The following is a 25,727-nucleotide window of genomic DNA, read 5'->3' as shown; positions in this document are numbered from 1 at the left end:
CATCCTGTGATCTCCCCTAGTGTAGAAATTATATTGAGATTATATGAGGTTAGTTTACTGAGTGTTATTATGTCAGACACTCACTCAGTCCTCCTGTCACCTGTCCTGGGGTTCCCGGGGTTCCTGGAATCTCATCTATATAAAGTAACACAAGATCATGAAACAACTTTATGCAAAGATAATTTTGCCTAAATTTTAAGAGATGTTTTCACTAAAATAAATGTAAAAAAAAATAATATAATATAATATATATATATATATATATATATATATATATATATATATATTTCACTGTTTGGTTATGAAGCATTTTACCCCAACTCAATAAAATTGATCCCTAAGAATCCAATTTACCTCAAATCAATTTGCTTATCACCATATTAATGCAGTCACTCCAATGTCCTGTGACCTGCCGCTGTGTTCCTGGTGTTCCAGGTAATCCAGCATCAACTTTATTTTTTGGAAAATATTATAGTAAAATATTTTGAAGACTTTGAGGAGTTTTAACAAACTAGATATCCATCACTCCCAGCTTCTTCATTAGCAGCCAGATACCAGCAGGCAGCAGCAGCCTAGTAGTAGCAGAGTGTGATCTATGGGGTTTGGCTCTCTCACCCTAATATTACCAGATTGTAGCTGACTGGAGCTTCTCCAGTAACCGTGCACAGTGACAGGGTAATAGTAAGAAGGATTATGTTTGCTATGTTACAGTCCCTGCTTGGTAAACAGAAGGAATTAAGCAGTGATGCCCAGCATTACCACAACTGTCTAGAGACAATAAGAGCAATATAAATATCCCCGGCCACTCAGCAAATGACTATAACGCAACCAATTCTCTCTCTATGGATTTCCTTATAACAAGACACTCACTCCATTCTCCAGTGATGGTCCCTGGGGTTCCCGGGGTCCCAGGATATCCGGCTGCAGAAATACAGAATAATCCATCAATCTTCTTTCTGTTACTGTATAACCTATATCTTATTGTGTGTGACACTCACTTATCCCTCCTGTGATCTGTCCCGGCGTTCCTGGGGTTCCCGGTAATCCAACTATAGAATTGTACAAAAAAAAAAATCAAGAAATCTACTTTTTTCAAAATCTTTCAGCAGAATATTTAGAGCAGTAGAGCAGTAACTCTGGTGCCTGTGAACACCTGCATAATTCTAAGAAGGTGAAGGATACATGTAATAGGAAAAGACTTTTCAGGTGTCACAGATACATGGGGATAATTTTACTTGGAGTCGGAGTGTTTAGACCGCGACCAATCATGGGAACCAATGTGGTGACCTCCGGAAGTGTTATGGTGGAGGAACGGCCGGTGACTTGCTAGATGGTAGAGTGTGACGCCAGCTCTGAGGTGGTTGGCCGAGATGTAGCTAGACCCTAGGGTGTTGTATCGTGACGCCATGGCCGGTTGGGTACACAGGTATGGTGGCAAACTTAATTTTAGTTTAAAGGGCCAGTTACACCTTCTTCCCCTGTGGTCAGTGTCCTGCCCGGCTGCTACGTGGTCCCTTGGATTGTTATCACGGTGGGTTGTTATCACAAGTGGTTTAGTGACCCTCCCGGACTATCAGTGCTGCCAACCACAGAAAGGGGAAATGTCCCAAGAAGTGTGTATATACTGAGTTGGTGTGGGGCGAAGAATCACAGAGTCATAAATAATCTCTTGTTTACTCCAAAAGTACTTGTGTGCAGCAGAACATTCAACTATGCCTTGACAGGGTACTTTACACTTGATAATATGTTTGATTATACACTTGACACTTGATAAGACAGGATCCCGATCTGCGGTAGGAGTGTAGTGAAGAGTACAGTCCTGCTTACTGAGTTGCGAGTTGAGAGATACAAAGAATCAGAGTAGCAGAGAGGAGGATGTCGTGAGAGTGCCAACCCAAGTAGTACTGTGCTCTGCCAGGATGTTGGAGGATGAGGTAGAGAGATACTTAAGAAGAAGAAGAAGAAGAAGAAGAAGAGAATACTTGTGCCCGTGTTTTGACCACTGGGTCAGTTCCTAGCTTCCTTGGCTTTAGTGGATGCTGTCCTGCACTGTGACTCTCCTAGTCCACGGCGTGGGTTGCGGTTGTCTCCGACTTATCCTCTCCTGTAAGGGGTTTAACACTGCATAGTGCCTAGTGAGGTTACTGAACAGCAACTACTAAGTGCGTCTTGTCCTGCCTCCTCACCATACAGAAACCTGGCTAAGACTGTACTAGTTAGGGTAAGGGGACCTGGCAGAAAGCCAGGGCCCAGAGGGACCACTGTAGGAAGCGTTCTAGCTTACGTCCTTCCACTACAACGTCCAACACAGAAAGAACTCTACACTTCCTCCAACCATGTGACTTCCTATCTCCAGAGTATCAAAGATGTGCTGTGACTGGGTGAAGAGTGCATAAGAACAATGTATTTCTTTATCACTATGTCAGACACTCACTCAGTCCTCCTGTCACCTGTCCTGGGGTTCCTGGGGTTCCTGGTGATACATCTGTAGAAATGATGTATTACTTTGCTTTTACTAAATATAGATAAAACTTTGGAATAATTTCCTCCCATCACACATGGGATTTCGTTACAGTGTAACATATAATTTATGGTGCCAGACACTCACTCAGTTCTCCTGTGACCTGTCCTGGGTTTCCTGGGGTTCCCGGTAATCCAACTACATCAATTATATAAAAAAAAATTATAAATTTCCTTTCATAAATTTTCTTCCACAGTTTTTCACTAAACATTTATTACCTGTTACAATAAAATACATCCTAATGTGTTGTAAACCCCCCCACCTATCACAGGTGAGATGACGTTACTGTGTAATCTATGTGTTATTATGTCAGACACTCACTCAGTCCTCCTGTCACCTGTCCTGGGGTTCCCGGGGTTCCCGGAATTTCATCTTTATAAAGTGACAAAAGATCATGAATCAACTTTAGGCAAAAATAATGTAAAGAGATGTTTTCACTGAACGAAACATTTAAAAAAATTTACAAAAATTTTCTATGACAGTGACACTTTAAGGAAAATCATAGCCCCATCTCCCCAGCCATATCCTTACCAGCCAGATAAGAGCTGGCAGCAGCAGCCTAGTAGTAGCACATTAGGAAGGTCCATAGATTTTGGCCCTCCTCACCTTAATACTACCATATTATCAGACCTGGAGCATCTTTCCGGTAGCCCTGGTGGCAATGAGTACCGGGGTACTTCTAAGGGGGTCAGTGATAGATATTTTATAGTCTAATAACAAGTCCCTGCTTAGTAATGGAGGAATGAGGTGGGGATGTACAGCATTGCTACAACTGATATCATTGTATACTGTCTCCAGGGCTAAGTGACCGGGTATATACCACATGGCTGGGAACTCTCTACCACTCCTCCCAGGATGCCGGGAAAAGCTGGATCCAATCCTTGGAAACTTCTCCCAGTTTCCCAGCAGGACATGGAGCCGACTTGATGAGTGGAGCGCTGATCAGACAAGCACTTCCATTATCTCTAGATGTAACACAACCAATTCTCTCTCTATGGATTTCCTTATAACAAGACACTCACTCCATTCTCCAGTGATGGTCCCTGGGGTTCCCGGGGTCCCAGGATATCCGGCTGCAGAAATACAGAATAATCCATCAATCTTCTTTCTGTTACTGTATAACCTATATCTTATTGTGTGTGACACTCACTTATCCCTCCTGTGATCTGTCCCGATGTTCCTGGGGTTCCCGGTAATCCAACTATAGAAATGTACAAAGAAAAAATCAAGAAATCAGGGAGTTTCCTTTTTTCAAAATCCTTCAGCAGAATTTGAAGAGCAGTAAATCTGTCGCCTGTGAGCACCTGCGTAATTCTAAGAAGGTGAAGGATAGCTGTAATAAGAAAAGACTTTTCAGGCGTTACTTATACATAGGGAATGTTCGGATCAGTCGGGGTGTGAGTGTTCTGGACCTGCAGGCAGATGGCCATGCTGCTGTGCTTTCCTCTCCCTGCTAGTTCTCCTCATCTGCCGCAGTTTGAACACTCAGAACTCAAGCAATCAAAACATTTAATGTATTTATGAATATGTGACACAAACATACATGTGACACAAAAGTCCTGCAAGTGTCAGGACTCAGCGCACATACCCCCTGCATCCTGTATGACCAGTTTTATAGACTTATAGTCCAAGAGAGGCCGTTGCTTATAGGAAACAACTCTCTGGGGTCACCTTAACGTGCTGAGTTGGTACAATCTATTTGAAAAGATGGTTTACTACTACTACTATTAATCATAATATTTATCTGTATAGCGCCAACAGATTCCGTAGCGTTTTTTTTTTATATACACAGTAAAGAGGATACAAATACATATGATAAAATTAAATTAGAATAAATAAAAATACATCATAAATTTGAGACTAGCTCGCGAGAGTATACAGACTATGAACTGGGGGTAACACGAGGCACAAGTGCTTTATTTGCCCCTGGTCCGGCCATTGTACATAGAAGGAGCTGGACAAGCCAGTTACACGCCAATGTATTGTTACAGGAGAAACGTATAAAGTGCAGGAACCATCGAAGATATAGTAGAAAGTGAGGAGACAACAGAAGGGGAAACAAGATTAGGGAATGTTATAAGGGCCCTATTCCACCGGACGATTATCGTTTGCATATCATTAACGATTAACGATCTCAAACGACCACTATTGCGAAAGACCTGAAAACGTTCACTCATTTCCATTGAACGATAATCGTTACTTATGATCGTAATTGCGATCGTTTTTTCTTCGCTATTTATTCGCTATTGCATTCGTATCTATTGCGAACGACCGAACGATGTCTTATTCAATGCGAACGATTTGCGAACGAGCAACGATAAAAATAGGTCCAGGTCTTTTAAAGCGATCAACGATTTCTCGTTCGGTCGTTAATCGTTAACTGCATTTCAACCGAACGATTATCGTTTAGATTCGAACGATTTAACGATAATCTGAACGATAATCGTCCAGTGGAATAGGGCCCTAAGCCTCAAGAGAGGAGTAATCAGGGCACACTTAAGACATTGAGTATTGGGTATGAGTCTAAGGTATTAGGGTAGGGCGTTCCAGAGAACTGGTGCAGCACGAGAGAAGTCTTGGAGGCGGGAGTGAGAGGTTCTGATTATGGAAGAGGTGTAAGGTCATTAGCAGAACGCAGAGCACGGGAAGGATGGTAAGGGGACATAAGGGAGGAGATGTATGGAGGGCAGAGTTGTGGAGATAAGGGAAGAGATGTATGGAGGGCAGAGTTGTGGAGATGGGGGAGGAGATGTATGGAGGGCAGAGTTGTGGAGATGAGGGAGGAGATGTATGGAGGGCAGAGTTCTGGAGATGAGGGAGGAGATGTATGGGGGGGGCAGAGTTGTGGAGATGAGAGAGGAGATGTATGGGGGGCAGAGTTCTTGAGATGAGGGAGGAGATGTATGGAGGGCAGAGTTGTGGAGATGAGGGAGGAGATGTATGGGGGCCGAGTTGTGGAGATGAGGGAGGAGATGTATGGAGGGCAGAGTTGTGGAGATGAGGGAGGAGATGTATGGAGGGCAGAGTTGTGGAGATGAGGGAGGAGATGTATGGGGGAGAGCAGAGTTGTGGACATGAGGGAGGAGATGTATGGAGGGCAGAGTTGTGGAGATGAGGGAGGAGATGTATGGAGGGCAGAGTTGTGGAGATGAGGGAGGAGATGTATGGGGGGCAGAGTTGTGGAGATGAGGAGATGTATGGAGGGGCAGAGTTGTGGAGATGAGGGAGGAGATGTATGGGGAGCAGAGTTGTGGAGATAAGGGAAGAGATGTATGGAGGGCAGAGTTGTGGAGATGGGGGAGGAGATGTATGGAGGGCAGAGTTGTGGAGATGAGGGAGGAGATGTATGGAGGGCAGAGTTCTGGAGATGAGGGAGGAGATGTATGGGGGGGCAGAGTTGTGGAGATGAGAGAGGAGATGTATGGGGGGGGGCAGAGTTCTTGAGATGAGGGAGGAGATGTATGGAGGGCAGAGTTGTGGAGATGAGGGAGGAGATGTATGGGGGCCGAGTTGTGGAGATGAGGGAGGAGATGTATGGAGGGCAGAGTTGTGGAGATGAGGGAGGAGATGTATGGAGGGCAGAGTTGTGGAGATGAGGGAGGAGATGTATGGGGGAGAGCAGAGTTGTGGACATGAGGGAGGAGATGTATGGAGGGCAGAGTTGTGGAGATGAGGGAGGAGATGTATGGAGGGCAGAGTTCTGGAGATGAGGGAGGAGATGTATGGGGGGCAGAGTTGTGGAGATGAGGAGATGTATGGAGGGCAGAGTTGTGGAGATGAGGGAGAAGATGTATGGAGGGCAGAGTTCTGGAGATGAGGGAGGAGATGTATGGAGGGCAGAGTTGTGGAGATGAGGGAGGAGATGTATGGGGGGGCAGAGTTGTGGAGATGAGGGAGGAGATGTATGGAGGGCAGAGTTGTGGAGATGAGGGAGGAGATGTATGGAGGGCAGAGTTGTGGAGATGAAGGAGGAGATGTATGGAGGGCAGAGTAGTGGAGATGAGGAGATGTATGGAGGACAGTGTTGTGGAGATGAGGGAGGAGATGTATGGAGGGCAGAGTTGTGGAGATGAGGGAGGAGATGTATGGAGGGGCAGAGTTGTGGAGATGAGGGAGGAGATGTATGGAGGGGCAGAGTTGTGGAGATGAGAAGATGTATGGAGGGGCAGAGTTGTGGAGATGAGGGAGAAGATGTATGGAGGGCAGAGTTGTGGAGATGAGGGAGGAGATGTATGGAGGGCAGAGTTGTGGAGATGAGGAGATGTATGGAGGGCAGAGTTGTGGAGATGAGGGAGGAGATGTATGGGGAGGGCAGAGTTGTGGAGATGAGGGAGGAGATGTATGGAGGGCAGAGTTGTGGAGATGAGGGAGGAGATGTATGGAGGGCAGAGTTGTGGAGATGAGGGAGGAGATGTATGGGGAGGGCAGAGTTGTGGAGATGAGGGAGGAGATGTATGGAGGGCAGAGTTGTGGAGATGAAGAGATGTATGGAGGGCAGAGTTGTGGAGATGAGGGAGGAGATGTATGGAGGGCAGAGTTGTGGAGATGAGGGAGGAGATGTATGGAGGGCAGAGTTGTGGAGATGAGGGAGGAGATGTATGGAGGGCAGAGTTCTGGAGATGAGGGAGGAGATGTATGGAGGGCAGAGTTGTGGAGATGAGGGAGGAGATGTATGGAGGGCAGAGTTGTGGAGATGAGGGAGGAGATGTATGGAGGGCAGAGTTGTGGAGATGAGGGAGGAGATGTATGGAGGGCAGAGTTCTGGAGATGAGGGAGGAGATGTATGGAGGGCAGAGTTGTGGAGAGCTTTATGGGTGAGGAGTTTAAACTGAATTCTTGATTTAATGGGTGACCAGTGCAGTGACTGGCACAGGGGATAGACATCAGTGTAACGGCTGGAGAGGAAGATGAGCCTGGCTGCTGCGTTAAGCATAGACTGGAGAGGTGAGAGTTTAGATAAAGGAAGAACGATTAGTAGGGAGTTACAGTAGTCAAGAGGGGAGTGGATCAGAGTCTGACCGGTTTCAGTGGTGAGAAATAGGCGGATTCTGAAGATGTTTTTGAGATGAAGGTGACAGGAGCGTGCAAGAGCTTGAATATAGGGAGTGAAGGATAGATCCGAGTCTAGCATAACACCCAGATACGCTGATGGAGCGGTCAGAAGGGTAGGAAGAGAACCAGGAGAGAACAGAGTCCTTGAGGCCAAGGAAGTGGAGCATGGAGCGGGCCACAGTGTCGAACGCTGCTGAGAGATCCAGAAGAATCAGCAAGGAGTAGTTTCCTTGTGACTTGGCCCTCAGGAGATCATTTGACACCTTGGTGAGAGCAGTTTTAGTGGAGTGAAGGGATCAGAAATTAGACTGTAAAGGGTCAAGAAGAGAATTATCGGAGAGATAGTGGGTTAGGCGAGAGTAGACCAGACGCTCTAGGAGTTTGGAGATGAAAGGCAGATTAGAGACAAGTCAATAGTTGGCTGGACATGATTTTTTTAATAAAAAAACATAGAACAGGTTTTTATGGTGTGTGTCACGGTGACGGCGGCGTCTCGTGCTCCGGGCCACCGCTGCCACTCTACTGATCCTCTGTCTGGCAGAGGATGCCGAAACCCATGTGCTGAGGTTTGGCACCACTGCGCTTTGGCCCCTCTAAGCGCCTCCTAGGGCACACGCACGCTTACTGCCACAAATTTAAAGGGGCAATGCGCCCCTAATTGCTTAGTTCACCAATCATCTGCCCCTATAAATAAAGCACCTGTCCGGACATTCCCTGCTGGAGCCTCTGCATGCTTTCCTTAGTGTGTGGTCCCAGCTATCCGTTGTTCCTGCCCATTGTTCCTGCCCGTCGTTGGTGCCTGTGGTTCAAACCGTAGAGTCCTGCTGCATTTCTGCTGCCTTCCTACGTATCTCCAGCTGGACCTCGCCTGCCACTGTTAGCAAGCCTAGCCAGTGGTAGCGAGGCTCTAGTAAAGACCAGTGGCCCCTTAGACTGTTCTCCCTAGTGCGGCTTACGCCCTCGCTAGCGGTTGTACAGCGGATTCACGACTCCAGTTCTTACAGTAGGCTCCAACTGTGATCCTGACATGGTGCTTGACATCCATGAGATCGCTAGAGTGGTCGCCCAATAGTCTCAGCAGATCCAGCAGCAGTCTCCTCCAGCAACTCCACCACCTTCTGATGTCTCCACCTCACGCCTCGCGCTCCCGACAAAGTATGGTGGAGACCCAAAGTTGTGCAGAGGTTTTTTTTGCTGAGTGCGCTATGCACATTAAGCTCCTGGCCAACCAGTTCACCACCGAGTGTTCCAAGGTGGCATTCGTCATCAGCCTCTTGGAGGGGATGTTACTGTGAGACCGAGATGATCCGGTTGCTGCTAATCTCCAGACTTTCCTCTCTGAGTTCCAGTGTGTAGTTGAGAAGCCAACCTGAGTTTCTTCTGCAGAGACCGCCCTCCTTGCGACAGGGGAACTGGCCTGTGGGCAATTCCACTGTTCAGTTCCACGCGCTGGCAGGTGAACTGGACTGGAACAACGCTCCCCTGGTTACCACCTTCAAGAAGGGCCCTTCTAGCCATGTGAAGGACGTGTTAGCCAGCCGTGACCTGCCGACCTCCTTTAATGACCTGATCCATCTGGCCACTCAGATTGATGTCTGGTTCTCCGAGAGGGAGGAGGAGGTTCCAGTTGGCACCTGCTTTCCAGATGCCACCTACTCCTTCGTCTCCGTCAGTGTCTGAGGAGCCAGTGCAGGTGGAGAGAGTTTGGTTGACACCAGAGGAGAGAACTAGACATCGTAAGCAGAACTTGTGCCTTTACTGTGCCAGCTCCAATAATTTCCGCCAGTTTTATCATGGCCTCCTTAGCCCAGAAGAGGCATCTCTTGTTGGTTCAACTTCTCAAGCCACTGTCTATCTCCTCGGTCACCGGCCAGCCTCTCAATCAAGTCTTCTAGTACCAGACTGAACCGGTGACACTTTCAGTGGGGGCGCTGCACTTTAAAACATTGCCCTCCATATTTTGTCCAGTTCCTCTTTGGGCATCTTGTTGGGCCTTCCTTGGCTGCAGCTTCATGCCCCTAACCTAGACTGGAAGACTGGGGAGATCTTGCGTTGGGGTCTGGATTGCCCCAGTCGTTGTCTAAAGACCCCTCTGATCAATACTCCTACTTCTCCGTCAGACTCTTCAAAGTTGTTGCCCGGCCCCTACTGGCCGAATACCAAGATCTGGCGGACGAGTTCTCTGAAAAGGAGGCTGACACTCTACCACCTCATCCAGAGGCGTAGCTAGTCTTTCCTGCACCTGGGGCAAACATTCAGTTTGGCTCAAACCCCCCCCCCCCCCCCCCCCCCCCAACTACGGAGTGTGAAGCTGCCGGGTGGAATAACAGACTTCCCAGCATTGTGTATCATGATGCTAAAATTGTTTATATCTTGGTGGGGCTGCCAGGAAACATGGCTACAGTCCCCCATAGTTCTCTGAATTAACAGATAATACTTATGTCACCATGCAGGCACGGTGATGTCCCTTAAAGGGGTTATTCCCATTGGATAGCCATATGTACTGGGCTCTGGATTTATACATTAGCCTGAGGGGAAAGTTCCTCCAAAATATCAGCTCTTGCTTGGCAGATCTGAGGCAAAGTGATTCATTGCTGAACCCAGTAATGTCAGCTACTGTATATATGGGGGTCCCTGTAGTGGATTCTCAGGTGATTATCATGTTGAAAAAGCATTGTCTAAACTTGGACCACCTAAATGGTCCAATACTTAACCTTACGGCTATGTTCACACTGCGTATGTTTCCGTCCGTAGTGCGAACCGCGAATATACGCACATAGTTTTGAGGTTGATGCGTTTGCTTGAAAGTATACGATATACGGCCGCACAATGCACACTACGTATGAGCTTACGGCCAGATCGTATGCGGCGCCGTGAAAAATGAACACGACCATTGTTTGAGGACGGAAATGTTCCAACTCACGGCCGTGGATTTCCATGCGGTCCCGTACGGAGAACTTATTTCAGCCAAATTGAACTTGATTTTTCGATCCAAAAGGTTCTGTGAGTTTTATTGGGCGAAGATTTCCAAGTAAATGACCTGCCTCAGATCACTACGAAACAAGCTAGGGAAGCATAACTCTACTACGGGCGTATGTTCGCGGTGCGTATGCATCCGGCCGCATGTCGATTTTTCCCACGGCCGTAGTTTCAGCCGCACATGTACGGCGGTGTAAGAACTGCGGACGGAATCGTACGCAGTGTGAACGTAGCCTAAAGGGGTACTCCAGTAAAAAAAAAAAATTCAAATCAACTGGTGTCAGAAAGTTCTATTTAAAATGATTTAAAATTACTTAAATGATTATAAATTACTTCTATTTACTAATTTCCAGTCTTTGCATACTTATCAGCTGCTGTATGTCCTGCAGGAAGTGGTGTATGTGAGTATGTCTTCTCATTCAAAACAAATGACAAGGGATTCGTAGCAGATTTCATGGTGAATTTGCCGAGTAAAATCTGCTGCGGATCCGCTGTGTGTGAAGCTACCCTAAGTGTTGTTGTGGCAGGACCCTGCAGTTCCAAACATGAGCATTGGTGGCAGCAGGGGGCACATGTCATGTCATCCCTGTCACTGGTCACACCGCCCCCTGTCACTGGTCACACAGCCGCCTGTCACTGGTCACACAGCCCCCTGTCACTGGTCACACAGCCCCCTGTCACTGGTCACAGCCCCCTGTCACTGGTCACAGCCCCCTGTCACTGGCCACACCGCCCCCTGTCACTGGTCACAGCCCCCTGTCACTGGTCACAGCCCCCTGTCACTGGCCACAGCCCCCTGTCACTGGTTACACCGCCCCCTGTCACTGGTCACACCGCCCCCTGTCACTGGTCACACCACCCCCTGTCACTGGTCACACAGCCGCCTGTCACTGGTCACACAGCCCCCTGTCACTGGTCACAGCCCCCTGTCACTGGTCACAGCCGCCTGTCACTGGTCACAGCCGCCTGTCACTGGTCACACAGCCCCCTGTCACTGGTCACAGCCCCCTGTCACTGGTCACAGCCCCCTGTCACTGGTCACACAGCCCCCTGTCACTGGTCACACCGCCCCCTGTCACTGGTCACAGCCGCCTGTCACTGGTCACACCGCCCCCTGTCACTGGTCACAGCCGCCTGTTACTGGTCACACCACCCCCTGTCACTGGTCACACAGCCCCCTGTCACTGGTCACAGCCCCCTGTCACTGGTCACACAGCCCCCTGTCACTGGTCACAGCCCCCTGTCACTGGTCACACAGCCCCCTGTCACTGGTCACACAGCCCCCTGTCACTGGTCACAGCCCCCTGTCCTTGGTCACACCGCCCCCTGTCACTCGTCACACAGCCCCCTGTCACTGGTCACACAGCCCCCTGTCACTGGTCACAGCCCCCTGTCACTGGTCACACAGCCCCCTGTCACTGGTCACAACCCCCTGTCACTGGTCACAGCCGCCTGTCACTGGTCACACCGGCGCCTGTCACTGGTCACACCGCCCCCTGTCACTGGTCACAGCCGCCTGTCACTGGTCACACCGCCCCCCGTCACTGGTCACACCGCCCCCTGTCACTGGTCACACCGCCCCCTGTCACTGGTCACACAGCCGCCTGTCACTGGTCACACAGCCCCCTGTCACTGGTCACAGCCCCCTGTCACTGGTCACACAGCCCCCTGTCACTGGTCACAGCCCCCTGTCACTGGTCACAGCCCCCTGTCACTGGTCACACAGCCCCCTGTCACTGGTCACACAGCCCCCTGTCACTGGTCACAGCCCCCTGTCACTGGTCACACAGCCCCCTGTCACTGGTCACAGCCCCCTGTCACTGGTCACACAGCCCCCTGTCACTGGTCACACAGCCTCCTGTCACTGGTCACAGCCCCCTGTCACTGGTCACACAGCCCCCTGTCACTGGTCACAGCCCCCTGTCACTGGTCACACCCCCCGGTCACAGGTCACACAGCCCCCTGTCACTGGTCACACCGCCCCCTGTCACTGGTCACACAGCCCCCTGTCACTGGTCACACCGCCTCCTGTCACTGGTCACACAGCCCCCTGTCACTGGTCACAGCCGCCTGTCACTGGTCACACAGCCCCCTGTCACTGGCCACACCGCCCCCTGTCACTGGTCACAGCCCCCTGTCACTGGTCACAGCCCCCTGTCACTGGCCACACCGCCCCCTGTCACTGGTCACAGCCCCCTGTCACTGGTTACACCGCCCCCTGTCACTGGTCACACCGCCCCCTGTCACTGGTCACACCACCCCCTGTCACTGGTCACACAGCCGCCTGTCACTGGTCACACAGCCCCCTGTCACTGGTCACAGCCCCCTGTCACTGGTCACAGCCGCCTGTCACTGGTCACAGCCGCCTGTCACTGGTCACACAGCCCCCTGTCACTGGTCACAGCCCCCTGTCACTGGTCACAGCCCCCTGTCACTGGTCACACAGCCCCCTGTCACTGGTCACACAGCCGCCTGTCACTGGTCACAGCCGCCTGTCACTGGTCACACTGCCCCCTGTCACTGGTCACAGCCGCCTGTTACTGGTCACACCACCCCCTGTCACTGGTCACACAGCCGCCTGTCACTGGTCACACAGCCCCCTGTCACTGGTCACAGCCCCCTGTCACTGGTCACACAGCCCCCTGTCACTGGTCACACAGCCCCCTGTCACTGGTCACAGCCCCCTGTCCTTGGTCACACCGCCCCCTGTCACTCGTCACACAGCCCCCTGTCACTGGTCACACAGCCCCCTGTCACTGGTCACAGCCCCCTGTCACTGGTCACACAGCCCCCTGTCACTGGTCACAACCCCCTGTCACTGGTCACAGCCGCCTGTCACTGGTCACACCGGCGCCTGTCACTGGTCACACCGCCCCCTGTCACTGGTCACAGCCGCCTGTCACTGGTCACACCGCCCCCTGTCACTGGTCACACCGCCCCCTGTCACTGGTCACACCGCCCCCTGTCACTGGTCACACAGCCGCCTGTCACTGGTCACACAGCCCCCTGTCACTGGTCACAGCCCCCTGTCACTGGTCACACAGCCCCCTGTCACTGGTCACAGCCCCCTGTCACTGGTCACAGCCCCCTGTCACTGGTCACACAGCCCCCTGTCACTGGTCACACAGCCCCCTGTCACTGGTCACAGCCCCCTGTCACTGGTCACACAGCCCCCGGTCACTGGTCACAGCCCCCTGTCACTGGTCACACAGCCCCCTGTCACTGGTCACACAGCCTCCTGTCACTGGTCACAGCCCCCTGTCACTGGTCACACAGCCCCCTGTCACTGGTCACAGCCCCCTGTCACTGGTCACAGCCCCCTGTCACTGGTCACACAGCCCCCTGTCACTGGTCACAGCCCCCTGTCACTGGTCACACAGCCCCCTGTCACTGGTCACACCGCCTCCTGTCACTGGTCACACAGCCCCCTGTCACTGGTCACAGCCGCCTGTCACTGGTCACACAGCCCCCTGTCACTGGTCACAGCCGCCTGTCACTGGTCACAGCCCCCTGTCACTGGTCACACAGCCCCCTGTCACTGGTCACAGCCGCCTGTCACTGGTCACACAGACCCCTGTCACTGGTCACAGTCCCCTGTCACTGGTCACAGCCCCCTGTCACTGGTCACACAGCCCCCTGTCACTGGTCACACAGCCCCCTGTCACTGGTCACAGTCCCCTGTCACTGGTCACACAGCCCCCTGTCACTGGTCACAGCCCCCTGTCACTGGTCACACAGCCCCCTGTCACTGGTCACACAGCCCCCTGTCACTGGTCACACAGACCCCTGTCACTGGTCACACAGACCCCTGTCACTGGTCACTGCCCCCTGTCACTGGTCACACAGCCCCCTGTCACTGGTCACACAGACCCCTGTCACTGGTCACAGTCCCCTGTCACTGGTCACAGCCCCCTGTCATTGGTCACACAGCTCCCTGTCACTGGTCACAGCCCCCTGTCACTGGTCACACAGCCCCCTGTCACTGGTCACACAGCCCCCTGTCACTGGTCACAGCCCCCTGTCACTGGTCACAGCCGCCTGTCACTGGTCACACAGCCCCCTGTCACTGGTCACACAGCCCCCTGTCACTGGTCACAGCCCCCTGTCACTGGTCACACAGCCCCCTGTCACTGGTCACACTGCCCCCTGTCACTGGTCACACCGCCCCCTGTCACTGGTCACAGCCCCCTTTCACTGGTCACAGCCCCCTGTCACTGGTCACACAGCCCCCTGTCACTGGTCACAGCCCCCTGTCACTGGTCACACAGCCCCCTGTCACTGGTCACACCGCCCCCTGTCACTGGTCACACAGCCCCCTGTCACTGGTCACACAGCCCCCTGTCACTGGTCACAGCCGCCTGTCACTGGTCACACAGCCCCCTGTCACTGGTCACAGCCGCCTGTCACTGGTCACAGCCCCCTGTCACTGGTCACAGCCTTCTGTCACTGGTCACAGCCCCCTGTCCCTGGTCACACAGCCCCCTGGAGAAGTGTGCTCTAGGCTCAGCATAGGGGGAGAAGTGCACTCTAGGCTCAGTATAGGGGGAGAAGTGCGCTCTAGGCCCAGTATAGGGGGAGAAGTGCGCTCTAGGCCCAGTATAGGGGGAGAAGTGCGCTCTAGACTCAGTATAGGGGGAGAAGTGCACTCTAGGCTCAGTATAGGGGTAGAAGTGCACTCTAGGCTCAGTATAGGGGGAGAAGTGCGCTCTAGGCTCAGTATAGGGGGAGAAGTGCACTCTAGGCTCAGTATAGGAGGGGAGAAGTGTGCTCTAGGCTCAGTATAGGAGGGGAGAATTGCACTCTAGGCTCAGTATAGGGGGAGAAGTGCACTCTAGGCTCAGTATAGGGGGAGAAGTGCACTCTAGGCTCAGAAAAGGGGGAAAAGTGCACTCTAGGCTCAGTATAGGGGGAGAAGTGCACTCTAGGCTCAGCATAGGGGGAGAAGTGCACTCTAGGCTCAGTATAGGGGGAGACGTGCACTCTAGGCTCAGTATAGGGGGAGAAGTGCACTTTAGGCTCAGTATAGGGGGAGAAGTGCACTCTAGGCTCAGTATAGGGGGAGAAGTGCACTCTAGGCTCAGTATAGGAGGGGAGAAATGCACTCTAGGCTCAGTATAGGGGGAGAAGTGCACTCTAGGCTCAGTATAGGGGGAGAAGTGCACTCTAGGCTCAGTATAGGGGAGAAATGCACTCTAGGCTCAGTATAGGAGGGGAGAAATGCACTCTAGGCTCAGTATAGGAGGAGAAGTGCGCTCTAGGCTCAGTATAGGGGGAGAAGTGCACTCTAGGCTCAGTATAGGAGGGGAGAAATGCACTCTAGGCTCAGTATAGGGGAGAAGTGCACTCTAGGCTCAGTATAGGAGGGGAGAAATGCACTCTACGCTCAGTATAGGGGGAGAAGTGCACTCTAGGCTCAGTATAGGAAGAGAAGTGCACTCTAGGCTCAGTATAGGGGGAGAAGTGCACTCTAGGCTCAGTATAGGGGGAGAAGTGCACTCTAGGCTCAGTATAGGGGGAGAAGTGCACTCTAGGCTCAGTGTAGGGGGAGAAATGCGCTCTAGGCTCAGTATAGGAGGGGAGAAATGCACTCTAGGCTCAGTATAGGAGGAGAAGTGCGCTCTAGGCTCAGTATAGGGGGAGAAGTGCACTCTAGGCTCAGTATACGAGGGGAGAAATGCACTCTAGGCTCAGTATAGGAGGAGAAGTGCACTCTAGGCTCAGTATATGGGGAGAAGTGCACTCTAGGCTCAGTATAGGAGGGGAGAAATGCACTCTAGGCTCAGTATAGGGGGAGAAGTGCACTCTAGGCTCAGTATAGGAGGAGAAGTGCACTCTAGGCTCAGTATAGGGGGAGAAGTGCACTCTAGGCTCAGTATAGGAGGAGAAGTGCACTCTAGGCTCAGTATAGGGGGAGAAGTGCACTCTATGCTCAGTATAGGGGGAGAAGTGCACTCTCGGCTCAGTATAGGGGGAGAAGTGCACTCTAGGCTCAGTATAGGGGGAGAAATGCACTCTAGGCTCAGTATAGGAGGAGAAGTGCACTCTAGGCTCAGTATAGGAGGAGAAGTGCACTCTAGGCTCAGTATAGGAAGAGAAGTGCACTCTAGGCTCAGTATAGGAGGAGAAGTGCACTCTAGGCTCAGTATAGGGGGAGAAGTGCACTCTAGGCTCAGTATAGGGGGAGAAGTGCACTCTAGGCTCAGTATAGGGGGAGAAGTGCACTCTAGGCTCAGTATAGGGGGAGAAGTGCACTCTAGGCTCAGCATAGGGGGAGAAGTGCACTCTAGGCTCAGTATAGGGGGAGAAGTGCACTCTAGGCTCAGTATAGGGGGAGAAGTGCACTCTAGGCTCAGTATAGGGGGAGAAGTGCACTCTAGGCTCAGTATAGGGGGAGAAGTGCACTCTAGGCTCAGTATAGGGGGAGAAGTGCGCTGTAGCCTCAGTATAGGGGGAGAAATGCGCTATAAGCTCAGTTTGAGGGAAAAAGTGCTCATCACTACTGGGGAGCACAGGGGAAGGGGCATCGTTACTACTGGGGAGCACAGGGGATGGTGGATCATCACTACTGGGGAGCACAGGGGAAGGGGGATCATCACTACTGGGGAGCACAGGGGAAGGGGGATCATCACTACTGGGGAGCACAGGGGAAGGGGGATCATCACTACTGGGGAGCACAGGGGATGGTGGATCATCACTACTGGGCCGCACAGGGGATGGTGGATCATCACTACTGGGGAGCACAGGGGAAGTGGGGATCATCACTACTGGGGAGCACAGGGGAAGGGGGATCATCACTACTGGGGAGCACAGGGGAAGGGGGATCATCACTACTGGGGAGCACAGGGGAAGTGGGGTCATCACTACTGGGGAGCACAGGGGAAGGGGGATCATCACTACTGGGGAGCACAGGGGAAGGGGGATCATCACTACTGGGGAGCACAGGGGAAGTGGGGTCATCACTACTGGGAGGCAAAGGAAGATGGATTTTCTGTACTAGGGAGCAGGGGAAGAGGGATTATCTGTACTGGGAAGCACAGGAAGAGGAGTTTTTGCTATTTCTGGGCACAGAAGAGGAGATTATCACTACTTGGGGGCACAGGAGAGGGGATTATACCAGTTACTGTATGGAGGCACAGAGGGCACTATTACTGTATGGAGGGATAGGGAGCACTATTATTGTATTGGGTAAAGTTAGTACTATTACTGTATGGAGGCACAGGGAGCACTTTTACTGTATGGAGGCACAGGGGGCACTATTACTCTATGGGGGCAAGAGGAGTACTATTACTGTATGCAGGAACAGGGAGCACTATTACTGTATGGAGGCACAGGGAACACTATTACTGTGTGGAGGCACTGGGAACACTATTACTGTATGGAGGCACTGGGAACACTATTACTGTATGGAGGCACAGGGAACACTATTACTGTATGGAGGCACAGGGAACACTATTACTGTATGGAGGCACTGGGAAGCACTATTACTCTATGTGGGCAAGGGGAGTACTATTACTGTATGCAGGAACAGGGAGCACTATTACTGTATGGAGGCACAGGGAGCACTATTACTGTATGGAGGCACAGGGAGCACTATTACTGTATGGAGGCAGAGAGAGCACTATTACTGTATGGAGGCACAGGGAGCACTATTACTGTATGGAGGCACAGTGAGTACTATTACTGAATGGAGGCACAGGGAGCACTTTTACTGTATGGAGGCACAGGGGGCACTATTACTCTATGGGGGCAAGGGGAGTAATATTACTGTATGCAGGAACAGGGAGCACTATTACTGTATGGAGGCACAGGGAGCACTATTACTGAATGGAGACAAAGGGAGTACTTTTACTGTATGAAGGAACAGGGGAAACTATTACTGTATGGAGCAAATTTAGGACTATTACTGTATGGAGGAATAGGGAGCACTATTACTGTATGGAGACACAGGGAACACTATTACTGTATTGAGGCACAGGAAACACTATTACTGTATGGAGGCAGAGGGAGCACTATTACTTTATGGAGGCACAGGGAGCACTATTACTTTATGGAGGCAAAGGGAGCCCTATTACTTTATGAAGGCACAGGGAGCACTATTACTGTATGGAGGCACAGGGAGCACTATTACTTTATGGAGGAAAAGGGAGCACTATTACTGTATGGAGGCACAGGGAACACTATTACTGTATGGAGGCACTGGGAACACTATTACTGTATGGAGGCACAGGGAGCACTATTACTGTATGGCGGCACAGGGCGCACTATTACTGTATGGAGGCAGAGAGAGCACTATTACTGTATGGAGGCACAGTGAGTACTATTACTGAATGGAGGCACAGGGAGCACTTTTACTGTATGGAGGCACAGGGGGCACTATTACTCTATGGGGGCAAGGGGAGTAACATTACTGTATGCAGGAACAGGGAGCACTATTACTGTATGGAGGCACAGGGAGCACTATTACTGAATGGAGACAAAGGGAGTACTTTTACTGTATGCAGGAACAGGGAGCACTATTACTGTATGGAGGGATAGGGAGCACTATTACTGTATGCAGGAACAGGGGAAACTATTACTGTATAGAGCAAATTTAGTACTATTACTGTATGGAGGCACAGGGAGCACTATTACTGTATGGAGACACAGGGAACACTATTACTGTATTGAGGCACAGGAAACACTATTACTGTATGGGGGCAGAGGGAGCACTATTACTGTATGGAGGCAGAGGGAGCACTTTTACTTTATGGAGGCACAGGGAGCACTATTACTTTATGGAGGCACAGGAAGCACTATTACTGTATGGAGGCACAGGGAGCACTATTACTTTATAGAGGCACAGGGAGCACTATTACTGTATGGAGGCACAGGGAGCACTATTACTGTATGGAGGCACAGGGAGCACTATTACTGTATGGAGGCACAGGGAGCACTATTACTGTATGGAGGAATAGGGAGCACTATTACTGTATGGAGGAATAGGGAGCACTATTACTGTATGTAGACACAGGGAGCACTATTACTGTATTGAGGCACAGGGAGCACTATTACTGTTTGGAGGCAGAGGGAGCACTATTACTGTATGGAGGCACAGGAAGCACTATTACTGTATGGAGGCAGAGGGAGCACTATTACTGTATGGAGGCACAGGGAGCACTATTACTGTATGGTGGCACAGGGGAGCTATTAATATATGGAAGCAGAAGGAGCTCTATTACTGTATGGAGGCACAGTGGTGATATTACTGTATGGATGCACAGGGAGCACTATTACTGTATAGAGGCACAGGGGGCACTATTACTGTATGGAGGCACAGGAAGCACTATTACTGTATGTAGGCACAGGGAGCACTATTACTGTATGGAGGCACAGGGGAGCTATTAATATATGGAAGCACAAGGAGCTCTATTACTGTATGGAGGCACAGTGGTGATATTACTGTATGTAGCCACAGGGAGCACTATTACTGTATAGAGGCACAGGGGAGCTATTAGCATATAAAGGCACAGGAAGCACTATTACTGTATGTAGGCACAGGGAGCACTATTACTGTATAGAGGCACAGGGGAGCTATTAGCATATAAAGGCACAGGAAGCACTATTACTGTATGTAGGCAGAGGGAGCGCTATTACTTTATGGAGGCACAGGGAGCACTTATACTGTATGGAGGCACAGAGGGCACTTATACTGTATGGAGGCACAGTTCCTGTATAGAGGCAAAGAGAGCACTATGACCATATGAAGAAACAGGGAGCACCATTACTATATGTAAGCAAGGGAGTACTATTACTGTATGAAGGCATAGTTACTATATGGAGACACAGAGAGTACTATTACTGTATGGAGGCACAAGGGGTACTATTAGTGTATGTAGGCACAGTAACTATATGGAGGCACAGAGAGTACTATTACTGTATGTAGGCACAGGAACTAAATTGAGGCACAGAGAGTACTACTACTGTAAGGAGGCACAGGGGCACTATTACTGTATGGAGGCACAGTTACTATGTGGAGGCACAGAGAGTACTATTACTGTAAGAAGGCATGTGGAGCACTATAACTGTATAGAGGCACAGTTACTGTATAGAAGCACAGAGAGCCTAATAACTGTATATAGGCTTAGGGGTAATATTACTGTATGGAGCCACATGGAGCACAATAACTGTATATAGGCACAAAGGTTATATTACTGTATTGAGGCACACTTACTGTATGGAGGCCCAGGGGAGCAATTAATATATGGAAGCACAAGGTGCACTTTTACTGTATGGAGGGTCCGGGAGCACTAATTCTGTATGGAGGCCCAGGGGAGCTATTAATACATGGAAGCACAAGGAGCACTATTGCTGTATTGAGGCACAGGGAGCACTATAACTGTATGGAGGCACAGGGAGCACTATAACTGTATGGAGGCACAGGGAGCACTATAACTGTATGGAGGCACAGGGAGCACTATTACTGTATGGAGGCACAGGGAGCACTATAACTGTATGGAGGCACAGGGAGCACTATAACTGTATGGAGGCACAGGGAGCACTATTACTGTATGGAAGCAAAGGGAGCACTATTACTGTATGGAGGCACAGGGATTACTATAACTGTATGGAGGTACAAGGATTACTGTTACTGTATGGAGGCATAGGGAGCACTATTAATGTATGGAGGCACAGTGGTGATATTACTGTATGGGGGCACAGGGAGCACTATTACTGTATGGAAGCACAGGGAGCACTATTACTGTATGGAGGCACAGGGATTACTATAACTGTATGGAGGTACATGGATTACTGTTACTGTATGGAGGCATAGGGAGCACTATTACTGTATGGAGGCACAGTGGTGATATTACTGTATGGGGGCACAGGGAGCACTATTAGTGTATAGTGCAGTAGGGGGCACAGCATGGGGCAAGGGGGCAATATTACATTATGGGGTACAGGGGGCATTTGTTCCTGTAACTAATTGATAACTAATAATTTTGAGCTCCATCCAAATCCTTTGGGATCAAATAGAACACAGATTGTAAGCCATGCCTCCTGTCCATCATCAGTTTCTGGCCTGACAAATGCTCTTCTGGATAAATAGGCAAATATTCCCTGAGACATAACCAAAGTGGAAGCTGTTATAGCTGAAAACGGGGAGATGACTCCATATTAATACTTATGGAAGTAGCATAGAAAGTCCTAAAAGCTCCTGAAGGTGGACTATAACTTTATAACTATAACTATAATTTCTTAGTAACCCGTATATTATGGTGCATGAAACTCACTCAGTTCTCCTGTGATCCCTCCAGGTGTCCCTGGTGTCAACGGTGTCCCTGGTGTCCACGGTGTCCCTGGTGTTCCTGGTGTCCACGGTGTCCCTGGTGTCCCGGGTGTTCCTGCTGTCCCTGGTGTCCCGGGTGTCCCGGGTGTTCCTGCTGTCCCTGGTGTCCCTGGTGTCCCTGGTGTCCACGGTGTTCCTGGTGTCCCCGGTATCCCTGGTGTTCCTGGTGTCCACGGTGTTCCTGGTGTCCCTGGTGTCCACGGTGTCCCTGGTGAACCTGGTGTCCCAGGAAATCCAGCTATTGAAATGAAAACAAAAACTCGAATTTGCAGAATCGCTGCCTAATCCTTTAACACCTTTCATCACAAAAATAAATGTGAAAAGAATCTTCAAGTATTTTCTGGTAAGCCAAACCCTCTCATCAAGTAAAGCTCAGTTTAAGTGGCACCAAAATGTGGTTTGTATCATGTACGTCAGGGTTACCCATATAGTTTTATCTATTTCCCCCATTGTTATTGATGTTTAGGAAGACCCTCAGTTCTGTTGAGACCACCCTTGGTATTCCAGGCAATCCACCTCTAGGGATGAAAACAAGAAGAGGACAGAGTTTATCCAAATCCTGCAGCTACAGATGTAACTAAGGCCACTATGGTGAGCCGCACTGCAACCTTATCATGTATAGCTATGCTCATTGGAGCCTATCTCTATCCTACAGTATGTCTTCTTGTGTCATCCTATATTATACCATGTCATCCCATATTATACCATGTCATCCCATATTACACCATGTCATCTCATATTATACCATGTCATCTCATATTATACCATGTCATCTCATATTATACCATGTCATCCCATATTATACCATGTCATCCCATATTATACCATGTCATCCCATATTATACCATGTCATCTCCTATTATACCATGTCATCTCATATTATACCATGTCATCTCATATTATACCATGTCATCTCATATTATACCATGTCATCCCATATTATACCATGTCATCCCATATTATACCATGTCATCTCATATTATACCATGTCATCTCATATTATACCATGTCATCCCATATTATACCATGTCATCTCATATTATACCATGTCATCTCATATTATGCCATGTCATCTCATATTATACCATGTCATCCCATATTATACCATGTCATCCCATATTATACCATGTCATCTCATATTATACCATGTCATCCCATATTATACCATGTCATCTCATATTATACCATGTCATCTCATATTATACCATGTCATCCCATATTATACCATGTCATCCCATATTATACCATGTCATCTCATATTATACCATGTCATCTCATATTATACCATGTCATCCCATATTATACCATGTCATCCCATATTATACCATGTCATCCCATATTATACCATGTCATCCCATATTATACCATGTCATCTCATATTATGCCATTTTTATACAAGGGAGACGACAGGGCACTACTACTCAAATCAAATCAAAAAGTAGGGTACAAATCAAGGGGTGCTCAACCCAGAATGACATAAAAGAAGCAACTAAAAGAAAAGAAAAGGTATGTCATATAAATATGGGTGGCACATCCCAGATAATAAATGACTGTATCTCTCACAAATGAATGCAATAATTCTTTATTGAGGTATCAAAAACTACAAGTGCAAAACAAACATCTAAAACATTTAAAAACAGAGAAAAGTTCTATTGGACTGGGCAAAATAACCTCAGTGCCAAAGCACCCCGACTGGTACAAGTGTAATCCCCCTCCCATGAAACCAAATGATATACAAAGGAAAAACAATAAGTAAATTACCATGTCATCTCATATTATACCATGTCATCCCATATTATACCATGTCATCCCATATTATACCATGTCATCTCATATTATACCATGTCATCCCATATTATACCATGTCATCTCATATTATACCATGTCATCTCATATTATACCATGTCATCCCATATTATACTATGTCATCTCATATTATACCATGTCATCCCATATTATACTATGTCATCTCATATTATACCATGTCATCCCATATTATACTATGTCATCTCATATTATACCATGTCATCTCATATTACACCATGTCATCCCATATTATACCATGTCATCCCATATTATACCATGTCATCACCTATTATACCATGTCATCTCATATTACACCATGTCATCCCATATTATACCATGTCATCCCATATTATACAATGTCATCTCATATTATACCATGTCATCCCATATTATACTATGTCATCTCATATTATACTATGTCATCCCATATTATACCATGTCATCCCATATTATACCATGTCATCCCATATTATACCATGTCATCTCATATTATACCATGTCATCTCATATTATACCATGTCATCTCATATTATACCATGTCATCCCATATTATACCATGTCATCCCATATTATACTATGTCATCCCATATTATACCATGTCATCTCATATTACACCATGTCATCCCATATTATACCATGTCATCCCATATTATACTATGTCATCCCATATTATACCATGTCATCCCATATTATACCATGTCATCTCATATTATACCATGTCATCTCATATTATACCATGTCATCTCATATTATACCATGTCATCTCATATTATACCATTGTTACGCCTGGAGTAGTGGATCCACTGAAGCGTCACTAGCGATGGCACTAACCTCACCAGGGAGCGGAGTCTAAGGGGCCGCTGGTTTTCACCAGAGCCCGCCGCAAGGCGGGATGGACTTGCTGCGGCAGGCCACCCCCAGGTCGCTACCCCTGGCTTGGTTGCTAGTGACGGCAGGCGAGGCGTGGCAGGAGCAGTAGGCAGGAGATAGTGCAGGCAGAGGATTGTAGACGTGCTCGCAGGTGGCGGACAGGACTCAGGAACAATGGGAAGGCAGCGGGCAAGGACTAGGGACAAGGACTGAAGACAGGAACAAGGGACAAGGACTAAGGTCAGGAACAACAGGGAGCTGTGCCAAACGCTATGGGAAGCATGTAGAGGCTCCAACACCTGGAAGGGGGCAGGGCTGGAACTTATAGGGGAGTGATTGACAACCAGACCAATTAGGAGCGCACTGCCCCTTTAAACCTGAGACAGCCGGCGCGTGCGCGCCCTAGAAGGCGGGGACGCGCGCGCCGGCCAGCACAGCGACGGACAGGAGCGTGGTGAGGTGAGGCGCCCCCCGGGGCCGAAGCAACAGCAGCGCCGGGTCCCTGCCTACGGACATCGGCTGCTGCAGATGTAGGAGAGAGGGTGCGGCGGCAATCCGGAGCACGGGACGCCGCCGTGACCCTAACAGTACCCCCCTCCCCCCTTTGGCCTCCCCCTCTTTCTGGTCTGCAGGAATTCCTTGATCAGATCCCGATCCAGGATATTAGATTCGGGTTCCCAGGATCTCTCCTCAGGACCAAAACCTCTCCAGTCCACTAGGAAGAAACGTCTTCCTCTGACAGTTTTCATCGCTAAGATGTCTTCAACAATGTAGACGTCATCAGAAACAGCTTGTGGAGTGGAGGAAGAAGCTTTACTGGAGAATCGGTTGAGGACCACTGGCTTCAAGAGGGAGACATGGAAGGCGTTCGGAATCCGCAGAGTAGGGGGTAGGCGGAGTTTGTAGGTGACAGGGTTGATGCGTTTAAGCACCGAGAAAGGACCAAGGAATCGAGGACCCAACTTGTAGCTGGGAATCTTGAGTCGGACATACTTGGCCGAGAGCCAGACTTTGTCACCTGGGAGAAAATTCGTGGCAGGTCTCCTCTTCTTATCAGCCTGGTCCTTCACGCAATCAGAGGCTTTGAGTAAGGACTGTCGAGTTTGTTCCCAGATCGACTGCAGGTCAGATAACAACTCCTCCACGGCTGGGACCTCAGAGGATGGAGAGAGA

At 49.6% G+C, this 25,727-nt stretch overlaps 1 protein-coding gene across 1 annotated transcript in view; it reads right to left on the bottom strand.

Moving 5' to 3' along the window:
* Nucleotides 1–2,825: 2,825 nt before the first annotated feature.
* LOC138768856 (collagen alpha-4(IV) chain-like) overlaps nt 2,826–25,727 on the bottom strand; it is a 44,049-nt gene continuing 21,147 nt past the window's right edge. Inside the window, exons 7-9 of the mRNA XM_069946822.1 lie at nt 3,672–3,722; nt 3,544–3,594; nt 2,826–2,893 (exon numbers count right to left, since the gene is read on the bottom strand). Of these exons, the coding sequence (XP_069802923.1) occupies nt 2,826–2,893; nt 3,544–3,594; nt 3,672–3,722 (170 nt within the window). The remainder of the gene's footprint in view (nt 2,894–3,543; nt 3,595–3,671; nt 3,723–25,727) is intronic.

This window comes from Dendropsophus ebraccatus, chromosome 12 (assembly GCF_027789765.1).
Source record: "Dendropsophus ebraccatus isolate aDenEbr1 chromosome 12, aDenEbr1.pat, whole genome shotgun sequence".
In the NCBI taxonomy this organism is placed as follows: domain Eukaryota; kingdom Metazoa; phylum Chordata; class Amphibia; order Anura; family Hylidae; genus Dendropsophus; species Dendropsophus ebraccatus.
This window is presented reverse-complemented; position numbering and strand designations above follow the sequence as displayed.